Source organism: Macaca nemestrina, chromosome 17 (assembly GCF_043159975.1).
Source record: "Macaca nemestrina isolate mMacNem1 chromosome 17, mMacNem.hap1, whole genome shotgun sequence".
Lineage (NCBI taxonomy): Eukaryota > Metazoa > Chordata > Mammalia > Primates > Cercopithecidae > Macaca > Macaca nemestrina.
In genome coordinates, this window is record NC_092141.1 from 401,468 (window position 1) to 427,177 (window position 25,710).

The 25,710-nt window shown below is 48.2% G+C and overlaps 1 protein-coding gene across 3 annotated transcripts in view; it reads right to left on the reverse strand.

Annotated features, from left to right (window-relative positions):
- Positions 1–25,710, reverse strand: part of LOC139359406 (zinc finger protein 669-like) — a 152,300-nt gene that overhangs the window by 72,508 nt on the left and 54,082 nt on the right. The window contains exons 2-3 of one of the 3 annotated variants that reach the window (XM_071082049.1): positions 14,566–14,683; positions 13,733–13,839 (exon numbers count right to left, since the gene is read on the reverse strand). The exons of the other annotated variants lie outside the window; for them this stretch is intronic. Coding sequence (XP_070938150.1) covers positions 13,733–13,762 — 30 coding nt within the window. The 5' untranslated portion in view covers positions 13,763–13,839; positions 14,566–14,683. The remainder of the gene's footprint in view (positions 1–13,732; positions 13,840–14,565; positions 14,684–25,710) is intronic. 3 annotated transcript variants of the gene reach the window in all.

Below are 25,710 nucleotides of genomic sequence, written 5' to 3' on the forward strand. Positions count from 1 at the left end.
CCCCATCTGCCTCACAAAGCAGCCCTTACCATTCAAGTGACTTCTATCATCAGCCTTAAAATGTACCACAGTTACCAGCAATTCTGAGTGCTGTTCCTTGGGACGTCATAAGCAAACATTTTGTTAGAAAGGTTTTGCCAAATCTGCTTTCAAAATCCTATGGTATGAAATGACTAATGAAAATTTGAGCTATGAAATAAAGCACATAGTTAAATGAATCCCAAAATGACTATCGCGAAGGAAGTTTTAACTTGAAGTGAAAAATATCCTCCAAATGACATCAGCCAGAATTATCTTCAATCATTACTGATCCCATATGCTTCAGGAATTATACAGCATCATCTCAGATATGAACTTAAAACCATTAGCTGAATGCACATTTCAGCACAACCAAAGTTCTGCTATAATAAGCAGCACAGGCGTCTCTGGAGAGGATTTTAATTGGGACTACAAACGATGTGCACGATCGTGGTAAGAGGTTTCATGCTGGCTGTTCTCCAAGGTGCGACACAGAGAAACACCACTAACCTCAAAGACACCTGCTGCTTTGTAATGAGATGAGAGACGATGTGGACGGACTACTGTAAATATTCGAAAAGGAGAAACAATGCAAGGAAAGAATCGTATCAGTTACCCTTTACATTCTTAGAAAAAAACGATTTTTCTTTTGGGATGATTTTAAAAGCAAATGACATTTCTGGATTTTTTTTAACTTTTCTTTCTGAGACAGGGTCTTGGCTCTGTCGCCAAGATTGGAGTACAGTGGAGCAATAGCAGCTCACTGTAGCCTTAAGTGATCTTCCCACCTCAGCCTCCAGAGTACCAGGGACCACAGGCACGCACCACCACACTCAGCTAACTTCTGTTATACAGATGGGGTCTTGCTATGATGTCCAGGCTGGTCTTCAACCCCTTGGCCTCAAGTGATCCTCCTGTCTTGACCTCACAAAGATTTAGCCTAAGTGACCATGTCTTATCGGAAAACAGACATTAGAGCAAATGCATTTCTGTAAGATTTTCTACCTCTTTTCACTGGAGAAAAAGGTAACTTGCCTCCAAGGGTCGGAGACAAAGACGTTACTGCAGACAAGAGCGCTGTGCATCCCGGGAACCGCTACACCACGAGGCACGGCCGTGCACACTGGACGCAGGAGTAACAAACGAGGCTAGCACAGGCCGATGCTGGCCCTCTCCAGAAGCAGGCCTATCCTTCCTCCTCTCCTCAGCCCCCTCTCCCTTCAGGCCTCAGTGGCTGCTGACAGCGGAGAGGCCACAACTAGAGGAGGCTCTCAACTCCACCAGGGACAGGAGTCCCGGACGCTGGGGACTCAACTGCTGTCCTCCGCATCCACCTCCTTCTGGTCCAGCCTTCTCAGGAGCCAGGCGTGGCCACTTTGACCCTCTTTTCCCTTCTGTGGCTCCTACAAAAAACCAGTCAGAGAGCCCAGGCTGCCTTGCACTCCAGGGATACCTGGCACAGGCCCCCTCCATGTCCTTATCCAAGCTCCTGGGGCCAGAAGGGTCTTGCAATATTTCACTTTCCAGTTGACCATCCCCAGCCTGAAATCCAAAGTGCTCTAAAGAGCATTTCCTTCGAGTGTCATGAGGAAGCTCAGAATGTTTCAGGTTTTGGAGCATTTTGGAGTAGGGACTCTCAGCCTTAATTTGAACCTCTTCAAGGAAGCCACACACTGAAGCCCCTGATGTCCACCCTACACAATCCCAGCACACCATCTGAAGTCCTCAACAACACATTTTCTTTCTTCAAAAATAACCACAAGTCACAAACTCACACGCAATCACAGAAGGGGGTTGTGGACACCCACACAGATGATGAAATTTAACTGTCACATTTTTACCTAGGTAATTTAAAGTCATTCCTCAAAACACACCTGTTTTACTGAGTTGCATTTTAAGGTGAACACACACAAATCATTTCAGGGAAACAAACGTCACTTTGGGCTGCGTGTGGTTTCTTGACTCCCGTGAATAACTCAGCGTTCACCCTCACTTCTGGATAAGGGAGACGATGCAAAGAAAACTGTTAAAACAAAGACATGAAAACAAGTTTAAGAAGGGTTTGAAAGGTTCCTCCTGTCCTCCTGGAGGGGAGACGAGGATGCCTGGAAAGCTCACGCGGGACGGGAGCACAGCCTCCTCGGTGTGTCATGGACGCTGCCTCACCAAGGGGAGAGGATGATGCCTGGAAGGCTCACAGGGGTGGGAGCACAGCCTCCTCAGTGCTTTCTACACTCAGCAGCTTCAGAAATTCCTGCAGAAGCAGAACACATCATGAGAACTGAGACTGGAACACCCCAAAGAAAGGGATGAGGGGTCAAAAAAAGCATTCGATCATTACCAAGGAGCGCGGGCATGAAGCCGCTTCAAAGACCGTGTGAGAAGTCACTCATAGGCGTTTCAGAAAATAAGGGTAGTGCGAGATTGCTCGATCAGCTCAAACAGGCTGCCGTCCCTCAGGCCATGAAGTCCCTGAGATGAGCCTGTCACTGAGCAGAAGTCACTCGCATCTCTGCCAGAGAAAGTACTACAAGCTGACACATAATCTCATGAAACCTAGGCTTCAGCCGGTCAACAGTGAGTCTGACATGGTACATCCCTCCAGATAGTTAAAGACCCCAGGGGTTCATCGGACAACCTCGAAGGGCTGTGTCTGTCCAGCTCCTTTTCCAAGTTCTGGATGATTTTTCCTAATGCACTGTAAGCAGCATGTTCCAATAGAGATGTAATTAACTGGATGGGTGTCCTCTTAATTTTGAAATTAGAAACACACTTGGCCAGGCACGGTGGCTCATGCCTGTGATCTCAGTACTTTGGGTGGCTGAGACAGCTGGACTGCTTAAGTCCAGGAGTTCAAGTCCAGCCTGGGCAACATTGCAAAACTCCATCGCTACAAAAAATACAAAACTAAGTCAGGCATGGGGACACATGGAACATGTGCCTGTGGGTCCTGGCTACTCAGGAGACTGAGGCAGGAAGATCACTTGAGCCTGGGAGGTTGAGGCTGTAGTAAGCTGTGCTCACACCACTGCCTGGGCAACAAAAAGGTTTTTTTGCCTGTCTCAAAAAAACCAAAGAGAAAAAGAATTGTATACCTGACTAGGCCAAAATAAAAGAGGCCTTCGCTGCCTACATAAAGGGCTTTCAGAATTCACTTCCATCCTTAGGAAAGGGGGCCAACACCAGGCTGTGTCCCTTAAGATGCCCTGTCTCATATGGGAAAAAAAATCAAGAGAAATCAAATAAAGGCCATAAAATACATCAGTTTCAACACTAAAATTTGATAGTATGCTTTAAATTGAAGATGAGTTAAGTCACATTTCCAAACCTCTGAAAGCACGGTTACTGGGAGGGAATGGTTTGCAACACACAAACGCAGCTCTGTAAAAGTGCCCAGGCTGGATGAAGGCTCAAACGTCAGTGCAAGGAGAAAGTCTGAACAAACTCTCTCCTGCCCTGCTGCTGTCCTCTTCCAAAACACACTGTTTATCTGTCAGTTTAGAACAAGGCCTAGGGAGGTGGGAGGCAGGCCTGGGAGGGTCACCTAGCATCCAAGCTCCTCATCCACACAACTGCACGAGGCTGAGCTGAGCAGTACACACAAACACAACTAATTCTCCCCAAAAAGAAGACGGAAGGCAGCACACTGCCATGCCAGGCACCCTGCAGATGAGAAGATTGAGGGGAGCCAGAGGTACCTTTAATCTTGCTTGCATGGTGGAGGGAGAGGAATAATGCCACTCACTTGAGTGTTGCACAATTCTTTCTAGCACTGAGTGGCAGAAAACAAAAATTATAGATGCTTCCTCAGATAAATGTTTCTGAAGAACTGAACATAAATTACGTTCAGGAAATAGCATTATGAATGCCTCAAGTGCTTCTGTTTTCAATAATCCCAGAGTAATTCTATAAACCCGGGAATCAGTCTCACCCAACTCCAGGATCACAGCCCAGGTGACGTGGGCACACATATCCTGAAGCTCCAATACTCAACTAAAGTGGGGCGAGTGAAAATGATCCTGGGTATAATTTACACGGACACAGGAAGGTGGCTGAGCCCCAAACCCCTAAACCAGGAAGACCAGTGTCCTTCAGGGGCCTCACCTCTGTCCTTTCGCAGCCTCTGGGAACCACCACTCTGCTCTCTACTGACACAAACGCCCCTCCCAAGGTACAACACCAGGAAGATCATCATTCAAAACTGAGGAACGTGGCAGAACAAAGCTGTCAGGAGATTTTAATCACCAACACCACTTGTTACATGACCCAAAGATGATTAAAATCCCAGGCCCTTCAAGACTGAATGCTATCTATACTTAAATGCATTTCATCACCATATTGGGGGGTTATTCCTTTGTTTTGCTGCAAATATATCCAACTGCTGTAAAAGGAAAAGGCAATTTGTTAACGAAGCTTCTTGGAGTGTCTCAACAGGCCTCGAGGTAGGATAAAAGGCAGGACTTCCTGGCAGAAACGCTCAGCTCTGAGGTCAGGTGGAGTTCTTGAGCACCAACCAAGGCAAAATAAGGTCGAAGACCACACCACACTTTCCTCAATCACATCTTCATTCCACCTTTCCTTCTATTTCTCACGACTTCACTGGGAGAAATTGTGCTAAAAGAAAATGGAAACACAGACATACATAGGAGACCCTACAGATGCTGAGAATGGGTGCAGCCATCACAGTCCGAATGTCCTTTCAGGGCCATCTGACCTGGCTGGGATCCAAGTATCCGAGGGCAGGATTGTATGTCAGACCCGTGAAGCCAAGATTACAGCCACTGAACGGCAGTTTTCCATCCCACGGAAACCGGCCTTGCTAGGGGCTTCCTCGGGGACCACCGACCTCAAGCCACCACCCGTCAACTACTTCAACTAACCTACATCATGGCAGAGGCCTCCCTAGGCAGACCAGCCCTGCCCAAGTCCTGCTTCATGGCAAACCCTCCAGACAAACGTCCTTGGCCTCTTCCGGGAGGCTGTGCTCGGAAGGTGCCCTCATTTACTTCTGTGGCTCTGAGACATTTAACTAGAGCCCAACACATTTCTTCCTGTTCACATAGTATTGAGTTAAAAGATTTTTATGAGTAAACTTTCACTGGGAAAAATACCATTTCAGGAGCCCCAGTGACCACAATGAAAATGTTTTTACCTTTCCTTACGTGACATCGGCAACGCCAGGTCCAGGAAACGTTCTGGATCTCAGATAATGGCAAATCCACTCATAGTAAGTCTTGGTCTTGTTTCACAAGCTATCAAATGCTGCCCAGAAGCAGGAAAAACCCCACAACGTGGCAGGGAGGGGCGACCAGCGTGAGTTCTAAGGCCAGAACACCCGGGTCTGCTGACAGCGTGGTGAGGGGCAAACAGTGCAGGGTCTAAGGCCAGACCGCCCGAGTCCCGCTGACAGTGTGGCTTCAGGAGTTTCCTAAACCCTCTGCTCTCCAAGTTTCATGTCAGAAAAATGCAGTGATAACCGTGTCCACCTCGTTTAAATATGTGTATATATACACACACATATATATATACTCCAAACCTACAGCCCTATAAAGGTCATTAATCCTAGTTATCCTCAAGGCATTGAGCGATCAATAATGAGCCATCCCCCTGGCTGCTGACCTGCCTCAGCCCAACCCTCCGGAAACCCCGCATCCACACCAGCCACACAGGATGAGGCCAGGGAAGGAGCAGGACTGTGTCTTGGGAACTTAAACTCTGGAAGCTGAGTTAAATCAGTGCCGCTCAAATCTTGTCACCAACTATCTTGTTAAATTGGGAGATTCCATCTCTGGGGATCTTGAAGGAACCTGAGGTTCTACATTGAGTGAGATGAGCACTCGTGCTGCAATGAGACGGCAGGGAAAGCAACCGAATCTGGGGTCGCAGCTGCCTGAGGCTTGGGTCCCACCGGGAAAGTGGCACCAGGGCCCTCAGGACTGTGGCGGAGTTCCCAGGAGGCAAGTCCCGGTGCAGAGACTCATGGACCCAAAGATTGCTCCAGGGCCAGGAGGGGCTGCTGCGCTGACAGCCACGAGGCAGGCAGCCTTCGAGCTCCTCCAGCTGCCATCCTGCAGGCAGGGAGGACAGAGCCCAGACCACCCTGGGGCTCCCCCCAGCCTGCCAGGCTGGTACTCTTACTCCAGCCACTGACAAGAGTCCCCATGTTGCAAGCTAGGTTGAAACAGTGCCTCAGGCCTCGGGGCACATGCACCCCCCTGCAGGGCTGGGATGGCTATTCCCACACATCCCCAACTCACAGCAAAACTTAAAAATGAAAGTTGGAAGATACAGCCAGGAAACCAATGCTCAAGAAGCAACTCCAGGGTGACTCTTCCTAGAGCTATTGCTATTGAACATCTTTAAAAACATTTCCAGGGTGACTTCCTAGAGCAATTGCTGTTGAAAATCTTTAAAATTCTTCATTTCAAAATTAGCTTTTATTACACTGTCTTCCCTATTCTACCAAGACTCTAGAAAACAAAACCATTACAATTTCCAATTCTATCTTATAGCAAGTTAGAAATACACGTTTCCTCAAAGGATTCTACATGTTTCCTTGGCAATATCCTTTCCACGCCCCGTACTACTGCCCACAACAGAGAAGGCTTTTCCAACTCAACCCAACCCAACCCAACCCAACCCAACCCAACCCAAGGGCCCTGAGACAGGCCCCTAACGAATTGTCTACAAACTCTTGAAACAGGCTTGCCCTGACAAATCATCTGCAAACTCCATCTTCCATTAAAAACAGTACCGAAAATGAACATATTACCACTTTTTAAAAATTACTGTAAAGTGGACAGTGTTCAGTTCTGTGAATTTCGGCACAATATTCCCATAATCATCATCACACAAGCAGAACAGTCCAACAGCCCCAAACCCACTCACGGGGCCTCATAAGCATACCCTCCCATTCTCAGCAACCACCCTTTCCGTGTCCTCCCATGACTCGGGTCTATCTTTTGCGAGCGTTGTGGCAAAACACTCGCAAAATCACAATTTCCTGGGCATCGTGCTTGGAGGTGCACCCAGGGTGTCCTGTGATCAACAGCCAGGCCTCGGGGCTGCTGGGTATTTATTATTCCACATATGGCTGTGGCACATTGTAACCTGTTTTGGACAACCATAGACAGCGCTATTAACATCTGGGCACAGTTTTTCTTAAACATCAGATTCTGTTTCTCTAGGGTAAATACCCAGGATTGGGGTCACTGGGACCCACGTTTGTGTGAGTTCAGTTTTGTAAGAAACCGCCAAGCTGTCTGCACCATGCTGAACCCCAGCATCGCACAGGAGTCCCGACTGCCGGTCCTCACCAGCACCTGGGGCTGTTGGAAGACCTTAGTCAGGCGGCTCCAGCAGGGGTGTGAACAAATTCACTGCGGCTTCGGTGCACATCTCGGTGCAACCAGTCATGCTGAAGATCATTTCAGATGCTTTCGGGCCATGCTGAACCCCAGCATCGCACAGGAGTCCCGACTGCCGGTCCTCACCAGCACCTGGGGCTGTCGGAAGACCTTAGTCAGGCGGCTCCAGCAGGGGTGTGAACAAATTCACTGCGGCTTCGGTGCACATCTCGGTGCAACCAGTCATGCTGAAGGTCATTTCAGATGCTTTCGGGCCATCCTCCCGTCCTTCTCAGCGAAGCATCTGTTCAGGTCTCTTCCGCTTTTAAGTCAGGTGGTTTGTTCTCTGTCATGAGCCGTGGGAGTCCTGTGCATTCTGGATACGAGTCCTTTGCCGGCTGCATGGTTCGTAGACATCTTCTCCCCATCTATCGAAAATGTGTCTCTTCAATTCCCTAGGGGTGTCTTTTATATTAGAAGTTTAATTTTGATGAGTCTTACCTACTTGTTTTCTTCCTTGATTATGGATCATGGTATGGCTAAGAGCTCTCACCCTAGGTCTCCACAATTTCCCTTTCTTTTGTAGTTTGGTATTTTACATTCAGGCCTATGGTCCACCTTAATTTTCATACAGGAATTTCTCCCTGTTTTCACTCTTTTGCATACAGCTGTCCCATAATTCCAGCACCATTTGTTGAAAAGACTCAAATTCCACTGAACTGCTTTTGTGTCTTTGGATCTGTTCTGGACTCCACTCTGTCAGCTGACCCGTGTGTCCATCCTGAGCATAATTTATGACTTTAGTGGCTGTCTCTGTGAAAAAAAGTAACTCTGTCTGGAAGCAAAAACTACATTAGAAGTGCTCTAAATAAGATTCTTCCTGTTGTCAGGAGAGCAAAGCCACTGCCCTAAGCAGAGGTGAGGCCTCAACAGCTCCCAGGCACAACCTTAACACACAATGGGGAAGGGAATTCATTTCAAGGGCCACAACGTGAGACCAGCATAGCCATGAAAACTGCAATCATTTCACAACAGAATGAAATTCATAAAGAATTGCTGAGAAGCGTGTGATAAGTTACATAAATCACTGTTCCTTAAATTCTGACGGTTGACTAGAACAGAAATAGCTTCACGGTACAGTTCAAACAGAAAAAGCTAGGTAGGGGTGGTTTCCACACCACACAGGGCCTGCAGGAAAGGGACACTCTTCCTCTAAATGGGAGATCCCGGGAGTGATGTGATAAACCATGGTGAGAGGCAAGGAATTGTGCAAGCCGGACTCGCGGCCTTGGCCCCACCACGGAGCCTGTGTCCATGAACGACGAGGCTCAAATGTCAGGCTGGGGCAACCGAGGCAGTTATCAGGGGACAAGAAAACGAGCGCACGGTGGAGGCAAAGGTCTGATATCGCGCGGCAACTTCGAGTCCAGTGGGACAAACTGACTCAAAATACAGGTTTCAAACATCACCACAGAGAGCTATTCCTCGGCTCTGGAAAGGCTAAGTGACTAATGCCCACACTGAGCATCTGCTCCCAGAGACGACCCTGGTGACCTAAGGGCCAGCTGCTCCGAACCCGCCCCGAACCTCAGTGAGGAAACTTTGTTGGTATCTTACAGCACATTGACATGTTCCCTTAAAATCTGGTATTTCATCAACAATGCAGGCGCCAGCTTTGACTCATACACATTTCGATTAAACAAGATAATTTACACCCTGACCGTGCCAGGTAAGAGGTTTACTACAATCTTTAAACAGAGCCAGAGGCTACAGTCTGCTCCTACACAACACCATGTCTCTACAAGTTCGATGAGTTTTTACTTTCCATGTCTTCACTTGCCTAGTGCTAGAAAGCAGATTAAAAACAGAAGGAACCCAGAAACACTATTGAATGAGACTCAAATATCTTGCAGTCATCATCGAGATGAGATGTTTATTAAACAGAAATGTTCTCCCCTGTAGAAAGCAGCACATATCAACACGCACCGATAACTGTCGCCAGCATTCCAGATCATCTTCCCTTCCATGGCCACAGTGCAGGGCAATGGACCACGCACACCTGCAGACCCACGGAAAGCGGGGTGACACGGCCGATTCTTGTAGCGAGCAGGCCAGGGTGCACTCAAAGAGCATCTCTTTCCAGAGGTCTGCCATGGAAAGTTACACATTTATTCCACGAGTTAATGGCACTGCACCGAACATTTCTGTAAGAGTCTCTAAGCAAGTATTTCCTTCTGCCTACAATGGCCCGACACAAACTGAAAAAGCTCTTGGAACTGCCAAAGACTTCAGTATCCCCTTAACTATTGTCATGCACATCCATGTGAAGAGACCACCAAACAGGCTTTGTGAGCGCAACATGGCTGTTCATTTCACCAGGGTGCAGGCGGGCTGAGTCCAAAGAGTCAGCGAAAGGAGCTAAGTGTGGGGCCGTTTTATAGGATTTGGTTAGGTAAAGGAATATTAGTCAAAGGGGGCTTGTTCTCTGGCGGGCAGGAGTGGGGGTCACAAGGTGCTCAGTGGGGGAGCTTTTTGAGCCAGGATGAGCCTGGAAAAGGAATTTCACACACACAAAAAATCATCGCTTAAGGCAAGGACTGGCCATTTTGACTTATTTCTGGTAGAATGTTATCAGTTAAGTCCAGGCAGGGCATTTGCACTTTTGTGATTCTTCAGTTACTTCAGGCCATCTGGGCGTATATACGTGCAAGTCACAGGGGACGCGATGGCTTGGCTTGGGCTCAGACGCCTGACAACTATAGTCTTTACTTTTAAGGTGTGGGGTAAGATCATATAATCCCCAACTAGGCTCCTGATGCTGTGTGTGGCATCCAGCAACAGCACGTTCCATTCCTGGATTACATTTGACTCAAGAGTCCACAGTGAGAACGATTTCTGGTGAATGAAACACCAGGCAGGAGGGTGATTCCGCTGGGCAGCTCTTCACACACAGCCCAGGAGCTGAGGGGAGAGGAACAGGCCCACGCGCGTCCACCGTGCTCACGCCCCCTTCGACTACCCCCCACTCCTAGAGGCCCGGACCCAAGGGAAATCTGACCTGAAAATGGGCAAACCCTCACTTTGGCAGAGAGACAGGGACTCGGGGCCACAACTTGACCTCAGAGCAACACAAGTGCAGACACAGCACCCCAGGACACCCTCCCCACCCAAATTCAAGGAGGAAAACCAACGCCCCGCCCCCTTGCGGAAACCCCCGGCTGCTGGAGCAGACGCCTGCCGGCGTGTGCAGCCTCTCCCGTCCCACGTTCCTGGCTCAACACCTGTGCCTCAGCCCTGGCACTGCTCGCCACACCCACAGGTGTGCCAGGAGGGGCAGGTCCTAAGGTCTCCACTGCACCAAAGTCTGCAAGGCAAAGGGGCCGCTCCCTCCAGCAGGAGTCCAGAAGCACACACTGCACCAGCGTCAAGGCGTGAGAATTCTCCCCTCGGTCTCCGAGTCTCCAGTCTGTTGCCCGCCACGGTTTTCTGCCAACGGCGAGGCCCAAGCTGGGCGGCACATTTGGTTCTCACCATTTCCCTTGTCAAATCAATACTGCAAACATATCCAATTCATCCTGTCACTAAAAATGAAATAATCCGCCATCTCCATCACAGATGATGCAATCAGGTTTTCATTACCGGGTTTTTGTTTTGTTTAGTTTTTTGGTTTTTTTCTATTTTGAGATGGAGTTTCTGCTCTGTCGCCCAGGGTGGAGTGCAGTGGTGCGATCTTGGCTCCCTGCAACCTCTGCCTCCCGGGTACAAGTGATTCTCCTGCCTCAGCCTCCCAAGTAGCTGGGATTACAGGTGCCTGCCACCATGCCCGGCTAATTTTCATCTTTTCAGTACAGACGGGGTTTCACCATGTTCACCAGTCTGGTCTCGAACTCCTAACCTCAGGGGATCCACCTGCCTCCTTCTCTCAAAGTGCTGGAATTACAGGCATAAGCCACCACTCCCGACCATTACTGGTGTAATTTCTAAGCCACTCTCTCACACCCACTCCCTTTTTTTTTTTTTTTTTTTTAAGAACCAGCTTTATGCCTATATTTTTTCCAAGAGAACCAGTTACCCCATTTCAAGTACAAATAAGACACGGTGTTTAAAAACCAAAAATGCCCATTTGCACAGAAGTCTCCAAATACCCAGTCGATTTAAGCCTTGAGAATAAGATCAAGCTGTTGGCTGAATACAACTTCCCTTTCCATCTGTCTGCCTGTGAGTTAGACACAAGGATGAAGCCACGAGCTAGGGACATAAAGGCAGGAACCAAGGTAGCGGAGACTCCAAATAAAAGCTGGAAGACCAACACAAATGCACCACACCCTGTACACCCTCCTCTCCTTCCTTTTCAGAATTTCCAGAGGATGAAACAGGGACCTTCTCAGACGTCCCACGATGCAGGCGGCCAGAGGGGAAGGCGGCGGCAGCCTGAATGAGGCGACCGGGAAATCACATTCCACAAACAGAAATTCTCCATGTGCTTTACATCCTCTGTCTCTGAAGAACTATGCCAGGCTAACAGTCGCTAGAAAACCGCATTCAAGTGTCATTTCCCATTTCAAGCAAAGAAAACAGTGGTGGGGCATGAGGGAAAAACATAGCCATGTGTTCTGGGCTATTAAATAAGGTTTTTTCTGTTATAAACGTATAATTTTACATTCTCAGATTTCTGTATAATTGATATGCTTCCTAATTAGCAGACATAGTAATAAAAAGTGAATTCCAAGTGTAAGATCGGAGGAACCGTTCACATGGCTTCAGGTTCTGCTACTGTGTTTCAACTTAAGAAAATGGTTCTGTGTGTTGGTAACAAGGCCTGAGAGTCTGTGTGAGAGTCTGTGTGGCTGTAATCAGGGTTCGTGTTGGCTCCCTAGCAGAGGATGTTACACTGTTACATTATCTTCTACAAAAAATCCTGAAAAAATGAAGGCTGAATAGACATACACACCCACCCAAAATAATCCAAATGTCCACCGATATGAAAAACAGATGAATTACGGCTTCCATCGTGGAATATTCTTCAGCAGTGAAAACAAACTATAGCCACAGGTGCCAACTAGGATAAAGACAACCTTTTAAACACGCTTAAAGTGAACTGACTAGGCAGAATTCCTTGATTACAGGCATCTGCTCCAAAAGGGTACTGTTCTGAATCCTGTGATGTAGAATGATAGTTAGCAACCCTGTTTCGGGGCACACCTAGAAAAAAGCAAAATAATGACTACACAATTTTAAATTCTTTGTAAATTATAACTATTACTATGAAAATTCTAAAAATGTGAAAATCTTCCCAACTGTTATTGGACACGCTTCAAAATAAATACCCTGGCATTGCTTGCCACACCCACAGTTGTGCCAAAATAAATGAAAATATAGCCCAAGGTAGTAGAACTGAAACCTGAAGATGTACGAGCCGTCCCTGTCTCGCTATCTATACATCGGGTAGAAATTTAAGAGCAGGTAGTGACACTGCAATGCAAGGCTCAAACCAACTGGGTATTTGGAAACTTCTATGCAAAGTGGCATTTTCGGTTTTTAAACACGGTGTTATTTGTACTTCAAACAGGTAACTGTTTGGTTCCCTTGGAAAAAATATAGCCATAAACCTGGTTTTTTTAAAAAAATACGGGAGTGGGTATGAGAGAGAGTAGCTTAGAAATTTTAAAAGTATCAGCAGGGAGCAGTGGCTCATGCCTGTCATCCCAGCACTTTGAGAGGTAGGCCCAAGGGGCCTTTGAGGACACCGGTCTCCTCTGCTGCCTGCCTGCTGGACTGACCCCCCAGGACATTCACTGGGTTTCCACCCCTGTCTCATTCAACATCCCAAGGGTGGTCTTCATCCTCGTCTGGGGCTCAGCTCTGCCCCAATTTCCTAAATCTCTGCCTTCAGAGCCTGAAAACACCCACGCCCAGGGTCACCCTAAGTCCACGTTTACCCCAGAGAGTCCCAATTTTATGTTTTCCAGGCATCGCCTTAGTGATAATTTATCCTGTAAATTCCAACTTGCCTTCACACCTCACCCCTGCTGTCTCCCAGCAGAACCCACTCAGATGCACATGCCCCAGACCCACACCCAGGTCTGTACATGCTGCCCTGCTCTACCCATGTGGGGACCACCTCTCTTTCTTGAGGAATCAGCTGGCGATCATCTCCTTGTGGAGGGCTGCCCTGACTTCCAACTCTCTCCAGCAAAGGCAGAAGCCATCCTCGGTACTTCCCCAAAACTCAGGCCAAGTATGAAGATGGCGCAGATGCTAGCTGTGCCTGGGATGCCATGGGCAGGGTCCCCAGATGCTCTGCACATGGCCCGGGGCACCGCCTGAACACAGCAAGTGCTGAAGAAACAAAACTGACGTGCACTGACCTCTGATAGGGCCTCCTTCACCATCCACATCTGTCTCCCCTCTGGACAGTAAAATCCACAGGACACAGAGGGCTTGTCTCACTCATCTTCAAACTCCCAGGGTCACCCTGGTAGGTAAAGGGGACTCAAATGTCTTCTGAAGGAAGCGACTGGTTAGCTGCCAAGTTAAAGGGTCTCTGAAATTCAGAGCTCTGCATAGCAGTCCAGCACACTTTATTATGAATGACTCCAACCACAGCAGAAGTGGCCGTGGAACCAGTGCTAACCAATTCAGGGTTTGTTCACTGTTTCTCAGTTCATTATCACAACGCATTCTCACAGAGCAGCTGCGCACAGATCCTCAGACATCTACACAGAGTGGGACGATGGCGCCAAGTCACGTCAACGTCCTGTTGCAGACTGGGAGACAGCAGTCAGACACGGACCCAGGTAGAGCACAGACCTCGCGTTAAATCGGCTCCGTGTAAACAGCACTCCCTGCCAGGCCCTTTCCTATCTGCACAGCTTCTACAAATTCAACTCTCGCACCTGACACCTAAGAATACTGCACACCCCCATGTGAATCCCCTACTCACCTCCCAAAATGACCCGGCATGGCCGAGTACAAAAACTTTCAACATAAGGGAACTGGAGGGCATGTGGGGCTTTCTCGAGTCCCTGCTGCCTCCTGATGGGAGGGCCCAATGCTTCACACTCCTAGTGAAGGGCGGGTCTCTTCGGCCCCCAGGCTTTGACCTGGAGCTTAAATCAGCATTAACTAATTTCACCTTCCAGGACCAACTTCAAAGGCCTGCAAAGCCAGAGAAGGGAGAGGAGATGGAACACGCCCTCACCTCAGATCTGCTGCAAGCACACACTTCTCAGATGCGTCCCAAGGTGCACAGCGTGTCCGATGCCTGTTTCACATCCACCGACCTGCAGGTCTTCTATGTGGCATCAGCCTCCTGGGCACTGGGAACAAGAGGTATAATGGCAAGTCCCTTCTGCAGCAAAGCTGAGGCAAAGGGACCCAACACATTGGAACTGACCTTTTTCTGACAGTATCAAAACAGAAGGAAAATACTGTACAGTCAACTCCCCCTCACGCAGGTTTATTTACCTGTGACTCAGAGGCCATGACAGAGAACTTCAGGTTCTTACCGATTCCTATTTTCCCCATCCAGGAAGCCTTTGTTTTTAATATCGTACGAACTTGCCATTTTGTAGGCCAAAAACAGCAAATATTGGCAGTTTCCTACAGTTCAACTGAATAAAATATGATCATGGCCTTTTGTGAAACCATGAAGAAAAGGTGGATATCTCAATATGTGTTTCCAGACTGGCTTTGTTCCTGAAGCGGTAACTCTGTTCACTCAGGATATTAGACACTGAAGAATAAACATCAATATCCCACCAAGAAAACCAAAGGAATGAAATAATTTTGCATCCACCTTGGAACCTTTTTAGGACAAGGCAGGACACAAACTTCTAAAAAGCTGCAATTGTCCCTCTGTATACACAGGGACATGGATTCCAGAACACGCCCCGAGTTTACCCAAATCTACGTATCCACAGGACCCCACGGCCACCCTATGGAACCACATGTAGGAAACGTCGGCCCTCCACAAAGCCAGGTTTTTTCAGTAAGGGTTTGGTTGGAAAAAAAATTAACATAAGTGATCCTTCGAAGCTCAAAACCCATGTTGTTCAGGGTCAGCTGCATTTATTACTTGTGTCATATCTGAGGCCTGAAAGCCATCATTCTCGATACCTTAATGTGACGGTTAACAAACTAACTGTTCCGATTAGAAAGAGGAAAAAGCTTATTTTTAAGCTGACAATGAGAGTGGATGCGGCTACGGTGAACGGAGAACAGACCTAAGCAAGCACCAAGGCTGGGGTGACTGCCTGTGCTCAGACCCACCAGGGCCTGTTCTTCCATCTCCCTCTGCTGAAAGGGATAACCTCCTTCTCCCCCACGACTAAAGGGCCTTTTTAAAATATTCACACGAGAAGTGCTATGAAAAGCTGAAAGGTCACAGATAACATTTTTAAAAATAAACATTAACGTAAGCATTTAATTTTCGTATAAGGAGTAAGGAAAGGATCCAGTTTCAGCTTTCTACTTATGGCTAGCCAATTTTCCCAGCACCATTTATTAAATAGGGAATCCTTTCCCCATTTCTTGTTTCTCTCAGGTTTGTCAAAGATCAGATGGCTGTAGATGTGTGGTATTATTTCTGAGGACTCTGTTCTGTTCCATTGGTCTATATCTCTGTTTTGGTACCAGTACCATGCTGTTTTGGTTACTGTAGCCTTGTAGTAGAGTTTGAAGTCAGGTAGCGTGATGCCTCCAGCTTTGTTCTTTTGACTTAGGATTGTCTTGGAGATGCGGGCTCTTTTTTGGTTCCATATGAACTTTAAAGCAGTTTTTTCATACGAAAATTAATTCAAGATGGATTAGAGACTTAAATGTTAGACCTAGTACCATAAAAATCCTAGAGGAAAACCTAGGTAGTACCATTCAGGACATAGGCATGGGCAAAGATTTCATGTCTAAAACACCAAAAGCAACGGCAGCAAAAGCCAAAATTGACAAATGGGATCTCATTAAACTAAAGAGCTTCTGCACAGCAAAAGAAACTACCATCAGAGTGAACAGGCAACCTACAGAATGGGAGAAAATTTTTGCAATCTACTCATCTGACAAAGGGCTAATATCCAGAACCTACAAAGAACTCAAACAAATTTACAAGAAAAAAACAAACAACCCCATCAAAAAGTGGGCAAAGGATATGAACAGACATTTCTCAAAAGAAGACATTCATACAGCCAACAGACACATGAAAAAATGCTCATCATCACTGGCCATCAGAGAAATGCAAATCAAAACCACAATGAGATACCATCTCACACCAGTTAGAATGGCGATCATTAAAAAGTCAGGAAACAACAGGTGCTGGAGAGGATGTGGAGAAATAGGAACACTTTTATACTGTTGGTGGGATTGTAAACCAGTTCAACCATTATGGAAAACAGTATGGCGATTCCTCAAGGATCTAGAACTAGATGTACCATATGACCCAGCCATCCCATTACTGGGTATATACCCAAAGGATTATAAATTATGCTGCTATAAAGACACATGCACACGTATGTTTATTGCGGCACTATTCACAATAGCAAAGACTTGGAATCAACCCAAATGTCCATCAGTGACAGACTGGATTAAGAAAATGTGGCACATATACACCATGGAATACTATGCAGCCATCAAAAAGGATGAGTTTGTGTCCTTTGTAGGGACATGGATGCAGCTGGAAACCATCCTTCTTAGCAAACTATCACAAGAAGAGAAAACCAAACACCGCATGTTCTCACTCATAGGTGGGAACTGAACAATGAGATCACTTGGACTCGGGAAGGGGAACATCACACACCGGGGCCTATCATGGGGAGGGGGGAGGGGGGAGGGATTGCATTGGGAGTTATACCTGATGTAAATGACGAGTTGATGGGTGCTGACGAGTTGATGGGTGCAGCACACCAACAAGGCACAAGTATACATATGTAACAAACCTGCACGTTATGCACATGTACCTTAGAACTTAAAGTATAATAATAATAAATTAAAAAAAAAAAAAACCGTAAGCATTTAACAAGCCCATTACGATTTAAAGGGAAAAAAAAACGGTATTAAGTTCCTGGGTGCAGGGGCTCATGGCCGTAATCCCAGCACTTTGGGTGGCCGAGGTGGGCGCATCACCTGAGGTCAAGAGTTTAAGACCAGCCTGGCCAACATGGTGAAACCCCTTCTCTAACGAAAATACGAAAATTAGCCAGGCATGGTGGCGGAAGCCTGTAGCCCCAGTTACTTGGGAGGCTGAGGGAGGAGAATCACTTGAACCCGGGAGGGAGAGTTTGCAATGAGCCAAGATCGTGCCATTGCACGTCAGCCTGGGCGTTGAGTGTGAAACTCCATCCCAAAAAGAAAAAAAAATATAAAGTTTTCCTTCCAATGAACCTATCATTCAGCCACCGAGGTATCCTATAGCTACTTATTCAGCCATGAGATACACCACAGGCGATATAGGCGAACAGGACACTGTTCTTCCCTGAAAGAAGGCTGCACCCTCAACAGAAGGGAGGCACATACTCCGAATGGAATCGGCATAGGAAACAGATGCTGCTGCAGGTTGAACTGGCTGCACAGAGCACCCACTCAGGTGTCTGAGAAACAAGGAGCCGCTGGTGCCATCACCTTCCATACCTGAGCTGGGACAGTGGGGAGCCTCTCATCACCAGGGACAAAGAGCCCCAGAACCACACAACGAGCTTACAAACTCACCAAGGCGATGACTGAGCAATGTGTGTGGAGTGATGCGAACACGCAGATGTCAGGGCCACGCGCGGCATTGGTTTTGTGCATCAACCTGAGCATGCCCGGGGTGCCCAGATGGCTGGTTCTGCATTATTTCTGTGTGAGATGCATGTTTGTCTCTGGACTGAGTGGAGACCCATCCTCGCCGGTGTGGGGGGCACCACCCTATCCCCCCAGGGCCCGAGTAAAACAGCAAGGCGGGGAAAACTGGGTTCACTCCACCTCTCTGGCTGATGGGCCAGTGACATCTGTCTTCTGCAGCCCGTGCTCCTGGGTCTCAGCTCCTCAGACCCTGGTCGGATCTGCAACCTCCGCTTCTCAAGTCTTCAAGCCACACCCTCTCAGGACTATAGCTTGCAGGCTGTGGGTCCTGGGGCTTCTTGGACTCTGTAGCCCCTGCAGCAGGCCTCGCCCTGGAGACACACGCACACCTGGCTGGCTGTCTCTCTGGAAGCCCTGACTAAAAGTCGCCCCTAAAAGTGGTCTTCAGGGTTTCTTTCTAGCCCTAAGATCCCAGCGCCCCTCCTACAATTCTAGGCGGAAAGGTGAACGGAGACCAATGGACAGAGGTGTGTGCGAGGACACGCCAGGCAGCAGCACTGGGCAGGAGGGCACTAACGCTCACTAAGCAAAGAATCAAGGCTGCTTGCCACAAAAATGAGAGCAGTAAAGATTTCTTCAAACAGAAATGAGTTTGTTTCATGATTTGCTCTTAATACATAAGAAAGCATAAAAGTAGGCCTATTAACAATTACGTAAGTCTTTACAGGCCCTTGAACTACTTCTGTCCCTTTGTGTTTTTATAGAAAATAAGCCTGAGGTTAAAGAGAATAACGTCACTGGCCACAGCTGGGGCCACGCGAGGACACAGCTTATACCCCTGAGGTCCCTGGGTGCCCCATATCCTTCCCTTGCTATTTATGGAAATATGGGAGAAACCAGGAGGTCTGAGCGTGGACATGGCCGTGCTCCCAGGGGCCGAGGAAAGCACCCATCTGTCCAGTCTTCCCTCCACCCCGCGGTTTCCTCTTACTCAGACTCTTGGGCTGACGTGGCTCATGCACTCAGCAGCGCCATCATTAAACGTTTAGCTTTGCATCACGAGGGCCTCCTCTGGCCTCCTCTGACCACTCCTCAACCTGCAGTCAGCACTAGTCTGCAGGACACGCGTGGACAAAGTTGATGGATCACGGCCCCCAACGAGGAAGGTGCCAGGCAAGGAGTCGGAGAGCCGGGGATGGAGCAGCCCTCACCCAGGGAGGCGAAGGCCAACAGCGGCCACCACCGAGGGCCTCCCTTCCCACCCTGAGGGCAGCTCACCCAGGGAAGCGAAGGCCGACACCGGCCACCACTGATGGCCTCGAGGGCTCTCCCCACCCAGAAGGCAGCTGCGATCACATTTCCCATAGCACCAAGAGACCCCTGTATTGAGCACAAACCTTTCCAACCTTCGAATCAATAAGGAATCACAACACAGACATTCCCTCAATCCAAATGGCCAGCCCACAAAACAGACACGCAATTATACACATTTCTTGTGGGAAAATCAGTCAGTCCCTGGGGCCTCGCGCCAGGGGTGGGGGAGCATCATGGGGAGACGCCCCAGCCCCAGCCTGGTTCCTCCCTCTACAGCTCCTTTTCCCTCCTCTTCCCCCCACCCCTTCCCACCCCCTCCTAGCCTCAGAGGCTCCTTCCTCAAATTCTTTCCCCTTGATGAAGTCATTCATGCCCAAAATACAAGGCAAAGTCATGGGGGCTCAAGAGAAAATCCATACCGTGGCTCGCGTTTTAGATTCTCTTAAGTTTGAGAATAACCAAGCAAGAATCTTTGGCATGTGAATGTGGTCTGAAGGCATCTGAGCACAATGCCCGGCACTGGCCCGGAGTGGATCATGGGTGTCTCGGACATCTTCGCAACTCTACACCAATTATTTTGAAACACACCAGCAGAATAGAACCATGTGAATAGCTGCTTCTTAGTTAAAAGTAGGAAGAGACTCCAAAAGCTGCCCTCAAGGAACATCCTTCCCACCAGGAGTTTTCTGCATCAGGCCCTTCAGGCACAGGCAAGGCCCCCGGGCCCAACTCCCTCATCCCTGCGTCACAAAGCAGCAAAGACGGTGGGGAATAAAGCAAATGAAGGAGTCAGTCCCGCCCAAAACGGGCTCCAGAAGCCACAGCCACTCTCCCAGTGTGGGAGCCAAGTTCAGAGACCTGGAAACACCAGCGTTCCCAGGGAGGAGGGCAGAACAATGCCATTTCCCTCTAGTTTAGGGAGACACCACCCCACGTCCTCTAGCCTTGATAGAAGAGAGACTTCACACAAATGATTTCAATGACTCCACCACACACAGAAAGTGGGCTAGGGGCTAACACACCCATATAAATGCCTGGCAAAAACACATTAAATGAACACACAGATAAGCAAGGTTCTCCTGTTATCCACCAAATATTCAGAAACAAATCCAGTAAGCAATCTCTTTGCAATCAAAAGACCAATTCAGAGGTGCAGATTAAAAATAAACATACAACTGAACCCTTAATACACCAAGAACCAATTTCCACGGAAGTGTTATCACATCACCACCTCCCAGCTGAAGGAAGCAGCACTGGCCACTGACCAGCTGTTCACTCATGGGTCAGTGAACGAAAGGCAGTGCTGTCCAGGACAACGATGAGATGTTAACCTGAAAAGGGCAAAATTGCAGAGGCTGGAGGGACCTCCCAGGTAACCTGGCCCCCTCAGTGGACAGAGGACCCCCGTGGGGCCACAGAGCCCAGAGCTCCAGTGTGTTCGGGGAAAGCACTCAACTGCAAACCTGATGATGTCCGAATGCCTTCTGCCCTTCTGCGTCTCTGCCCCACTAACAGGGAATCCGTGAATGCTAAGGAAATGTAACTCATTTTACAATATATGTAGATTTTTAGCAAATTAAAGATAAACAGTGACAAACTTTGAGAATTAACCAAAATATAGTTCAGTGAATGCCCAAACTCATAGCTAGTCTCCAAGAGGTGATAAGCTGTGTGTGGTGGTTAACGCCTGTAAATCCCAGCAGTTGGGGAGGCTGAGGCAGGAGAATCACTTGAGCCTAGAAGGTTGGGGTTGCAGAGAGCTGTCATTGTACTACTGCACCCAGCCTGAGAAACCGAGTGAGACTGTCAAAAACAAACAAACAAAAACAAATTAAAGGAGTTCAAATGAACTCGCCCATACCCTTTAAATTTTCATTTGGGTACATGGGATGATCTAGTTCCTTTTTCCCTTGCAATACATGAATAATCTAATAATTAAATATAATCTAACAATTATATGGGAAAGTTTAATTATTTTCCCATTTCATTATTCCCTATCTCAGGGAAAAAGTTAAAAGTATTCCCTATTTCAGGGAAAAAGCTAAAAATCATTTTAAACCTTCCTTCCACAAAACAGTATACTCAGTCATCGCTATCTGCTTTATCATGTGGAATTCAGCTTCACATGCTTACAATGCAGTTTTTGTTAAACAGCGTTTCTGTAGACAGGCAAGAGAAAGAAACACTTGGTCTATGTAGAAGCAGCAGAAGACACGTTTTAACAGAAAAGGGAGAAGATAGCACCGTGTGAATCTGGAAATTCTGTCCTCATCTTGTCCACACACACAGAAAACACCCAAGCACGTGCCTAGTGTCCAACAAGAGCACAGAAAGGATAGGGATCCCTCCAGTTGTTTAATGACCAGCCCCACTTGTCACCGCCACATAACAAAATCCGCACGGCAACTTCAGCACGTTTCTTTCACGATTCCACGGAAATCAGGCTGAAGAACATACAGATGTTTTGCCCACATTTAAAAATCCAAGTGTGGGACTCAGAAATAAAACAAATTATGGGTTCACTTCACTTTTCCAAATTTTTACTTGGAGAAATCTATAAAGATCTTGTCAGTTACATCCTTAAGGTTTTCAATAATTTTTCAATGCAAAGATCGGGCAAGACTTGTAAAGAGGTACACACATACGGCCCAGCGCGGTGGCTCACACCTATGATCCCAGCACTTTGGGAGGCCGAAGTGGACAGATCAAGAGATCAGGAAACCGAGACCATCCTGGCTAACACGGTGAAACCCCGTCTCTACTAAAAATACAAACAATTAGCCAGGCGTGGTGGCGGGTGCCTGTAGTCCCAGCTACTTGGGAGGCTGAGGCTGGAGAATTGCATGAACCCGGGAGGCTGAGCTTGCAGTGAGCTGAGATTGCACCACCGCACTCCAGCCTGGGTGACAGAGGGAAACTGTCTCAAAAAAAACAAAGGAGGTACACACATTCATGCCACATTCTTCTCTCAAAGAGACAGGCCCTTTCTTAAGATTCCAGAAGTAAATGTGGTTGTCACCCTGCTTTTGAGAGGATGGGCTGTGTTTTTTTTTTCTTTTTTTTTCTTGAGACAGAGTCTCACTCTGTCGCCCAGGCTGGAGTGCAGTGGCCGGATCTCAGCTCACTGCAAGCTCCGCCTCCCGGGCTTACGCCATTCTCCTGCCTCAGCCTCCCGAGTAGCTGGGACTACAGGCGCCCGCCACCTCGCCCGGCTAAACAGACTTTCCTCCATGCACCAAGGATGCACCATGGGGGCAGTGCTGCCCCCGCCTCCCCAGTCTCTGCTCAGGGTGGGGCAAGGGGAGCTCCGTTGTCTCCCGTATACACCGTCAACAGGCCAGGTGCTCAGAAGGAGGCTTCCAGGACTCGCTGTAGGCATTCGTCAGCAGGGCAGGCAGTGCCTCGTGCTGGTGGGCATCCAGCAGTAAGGGAGTCTTGCACTTCACTCCCTGGGCCCAGCCCCTGAAAGAGGGGAAAGAGACACCTGTATCGTAACTCATGTGTATTTATAGACACACAGAGACTCTGCAGTGCAAGGTGCAGAACTAGAAGGAATCATGGAAATAAGAGAGAAGACATTTGGTGACGACTGGCAGAGCCACCTCAAGCCTCAGCACTTCCTGCCGGAGCCCTCACTGACCAGACTCCTCCAGGGTCACTGCCACTGCCTTGCCCAGCTCATGACAGGGCAGACAGTGACAGAGCCTCAGAACAACCTCCCACTCTTTCCTCACCAGCCCAGGGTACGAGCTGTTCATGAGTGTCCCAAAGCCTGAATGCGGGGACACAGAGGTGACTGAGCAGAAAGGGGGACAGCCACAATGGCCGCGGGTGTGCAGACATTGCGGGGCACCCCAGCAGCCCTTTCCGTCTTAAAGAGGACGGCCACTGGTGTGCGGATGCTCCCGCGTGACCCAGCCGTCCTTTCCATCTTATAGGGGAATGGCCACGGGTGTGCAGATATTCCCAGGTGCTCCAGAGACCTTTTCACCTTAAGGAGATTTTCACAGTCTCATATCAGTCTCCAAACTATTCAGTGAGGTTGGAGGAGTATCACTGTGGACCAACACTGATTGGCACCAAGTAAGGGCAATTTTATAACCATGTCTCAACCATGAAACAATCAGGTCTTTGGCCATCTGGTCTAAGCTTTTTCTGTAACAAAGTTGGATAATTAAGTTGAACTTTGGTTTTCCAAAGCTTGTTACAGAAACCACATCTTCCTAGGTGTGGCTCTGTGGTGTCACGAGGGCTCTGGCGTGCTCTGAAATGAATTTGCCACTTCAGCCTACACTCTACTCCCTTGTTTGGTTAAAGAAACCCAAAAAGCAGAATTTGTTTTGGCCAATCGCGTGCTGACCCAACTGCAGAGGTTTTAATTAGAGTACTTTCATTGCATCATAGAAAGCAAAGTCATATAGATCAACTCATTATTACCACTCCAAAGGTTTAGTAAATCTCCAGATAATCAGGCAAACATTTTAAGAAGCTACATTAAGGTTTACAATACTCAAAATTTAAAACTACATCCATGCTTCAAAAAACCACCATTCCCATTTTAGATGGCCAAATGCATATGAGAAAGAAAGAAACGTGCTGAGCGCATTTTTTGGGTAATCTTATGGAGAAACTGCCACTTTAAAAATGGCTCTAGTCCCTGGCTCCAGATGGGTGTGGTGGGTTGCCTCACTCAATTTCAACTCCACCTGAAGCTGGGACACTAGAAATCCATTCCCACACTCCAGGGCACCAGAATTCCCACTTCTGGAAACAGCCAGGAATGCAGACCTGTAGCAGAGAATTCTTTCCTGCCCACCCTAACTGTCCTCTGTGGAAGGCGACAGTCAAAGACAAGTCCATCCCCCTAGGCGCAAATGCACCACGAAGAACCATTTCAAGGTGGGAAGTGATTGATCAGTGGGAACAGGCAGTTTAGCTAATCACTTATAAGGCAGAGAAGGGGGGTTTGAAGGCCTGTACCTGGTCTTGTCCTCGGCAAATGGTCATCCCACCAGTCAGCCTAAGCCACATGGGAACGGGCTTCTTGAAGTAAAAGTGGGGGCGCAGTTGTGGGGAAGGGGAATGTCTTAACCATCACTGTTTTGAAGGATCACAGGGCTCAGGCAATGTTCAGTATTATCACACACCAAGGTTTTTACAGTCTGAAGAAAACTACAGTCCTAAGGTGTCAGTTCTCAAAGTCCTTAAGTTCCTCCTGCTAAGATTCCCAGAGGGTCTCCACTTCTTGCACCGAACCCCAACTTGCACAGGCACCTGCGTCCTTCTCCTGCAGCAAATGCAGATAAGAAGCTGTGGCTCTGCTGCAGTAATGATGCCATGCAGCCCTAACACCCCAGCAGAGCAATGGCTCTGGCCTGAATGTCCCCAAAACCTCATGCTGAAACCATCTCCGAAGGGATACATTAAGAGGTGTGGCCTTTGGGAGGTCCTGCTCTCAGGACCAGGGTTGGTGTCCTTCTTGGGAGGCCTGGAGGAGCCCTCCTGCTCCTCCACCACGTGAGTTCTGACGAGATGACCGCTGCCACGCAAGACCCGGCGAGATGCTGCCGTCTGTGAGCCACAGGCCCTGGGGCACCAGATGTGCAGGTGCCTTGACCTTGGACTGCCTTGACCTTGGACTTTCCAGCTTCCAGAGCTGTGAGCAATAAATGTCTCTTTACAAATCACCCAATCGACAGCAGCCGGACAGAGACAGTAATGTCACAACATGAGTCACTTTCTCAGTGGGCCAGAGGACTCCCCATGAGCCACCACTGTAAAGCAAGAACTCCCTGGAGGATGGAAAGGGGTTCACAAGCAATTCTACCCAGCACCAGGGTGTCTGTCCTTTCTTGCAGGAAGACAGCTGAGCCATGGCAGGAAACTACAGGGTGGGTGGGGCTGGACAGTAATGTGTCACCTGCTCATCTAAGCCTCAGTCTCCTGCCTCTCATCACGACAGTGGGGGTAACACCCCCCTCACCTGAGCTGTTGGGGGAGGTAAGAGTGCTGGGTGATTAACAATTGTTAGTTCCACGGAAATAAGGCAAAGAATCTGCCCCATGTCTTATAAAACCAAATCAGCCCAGGAATTCCACATCACTACTAATTTGCATGGGAAAATACCAGATTCTCCTAAGTTCTGGCATGTCATTTGTATTAATAAAGTTTGCAGAGTTTTCACATACTAAGTATATAAAACAGGAAAATAAATCATGCAATTTGGAGGCTGAAGCAGGAGACTCACTTGAGCACAGGCGGC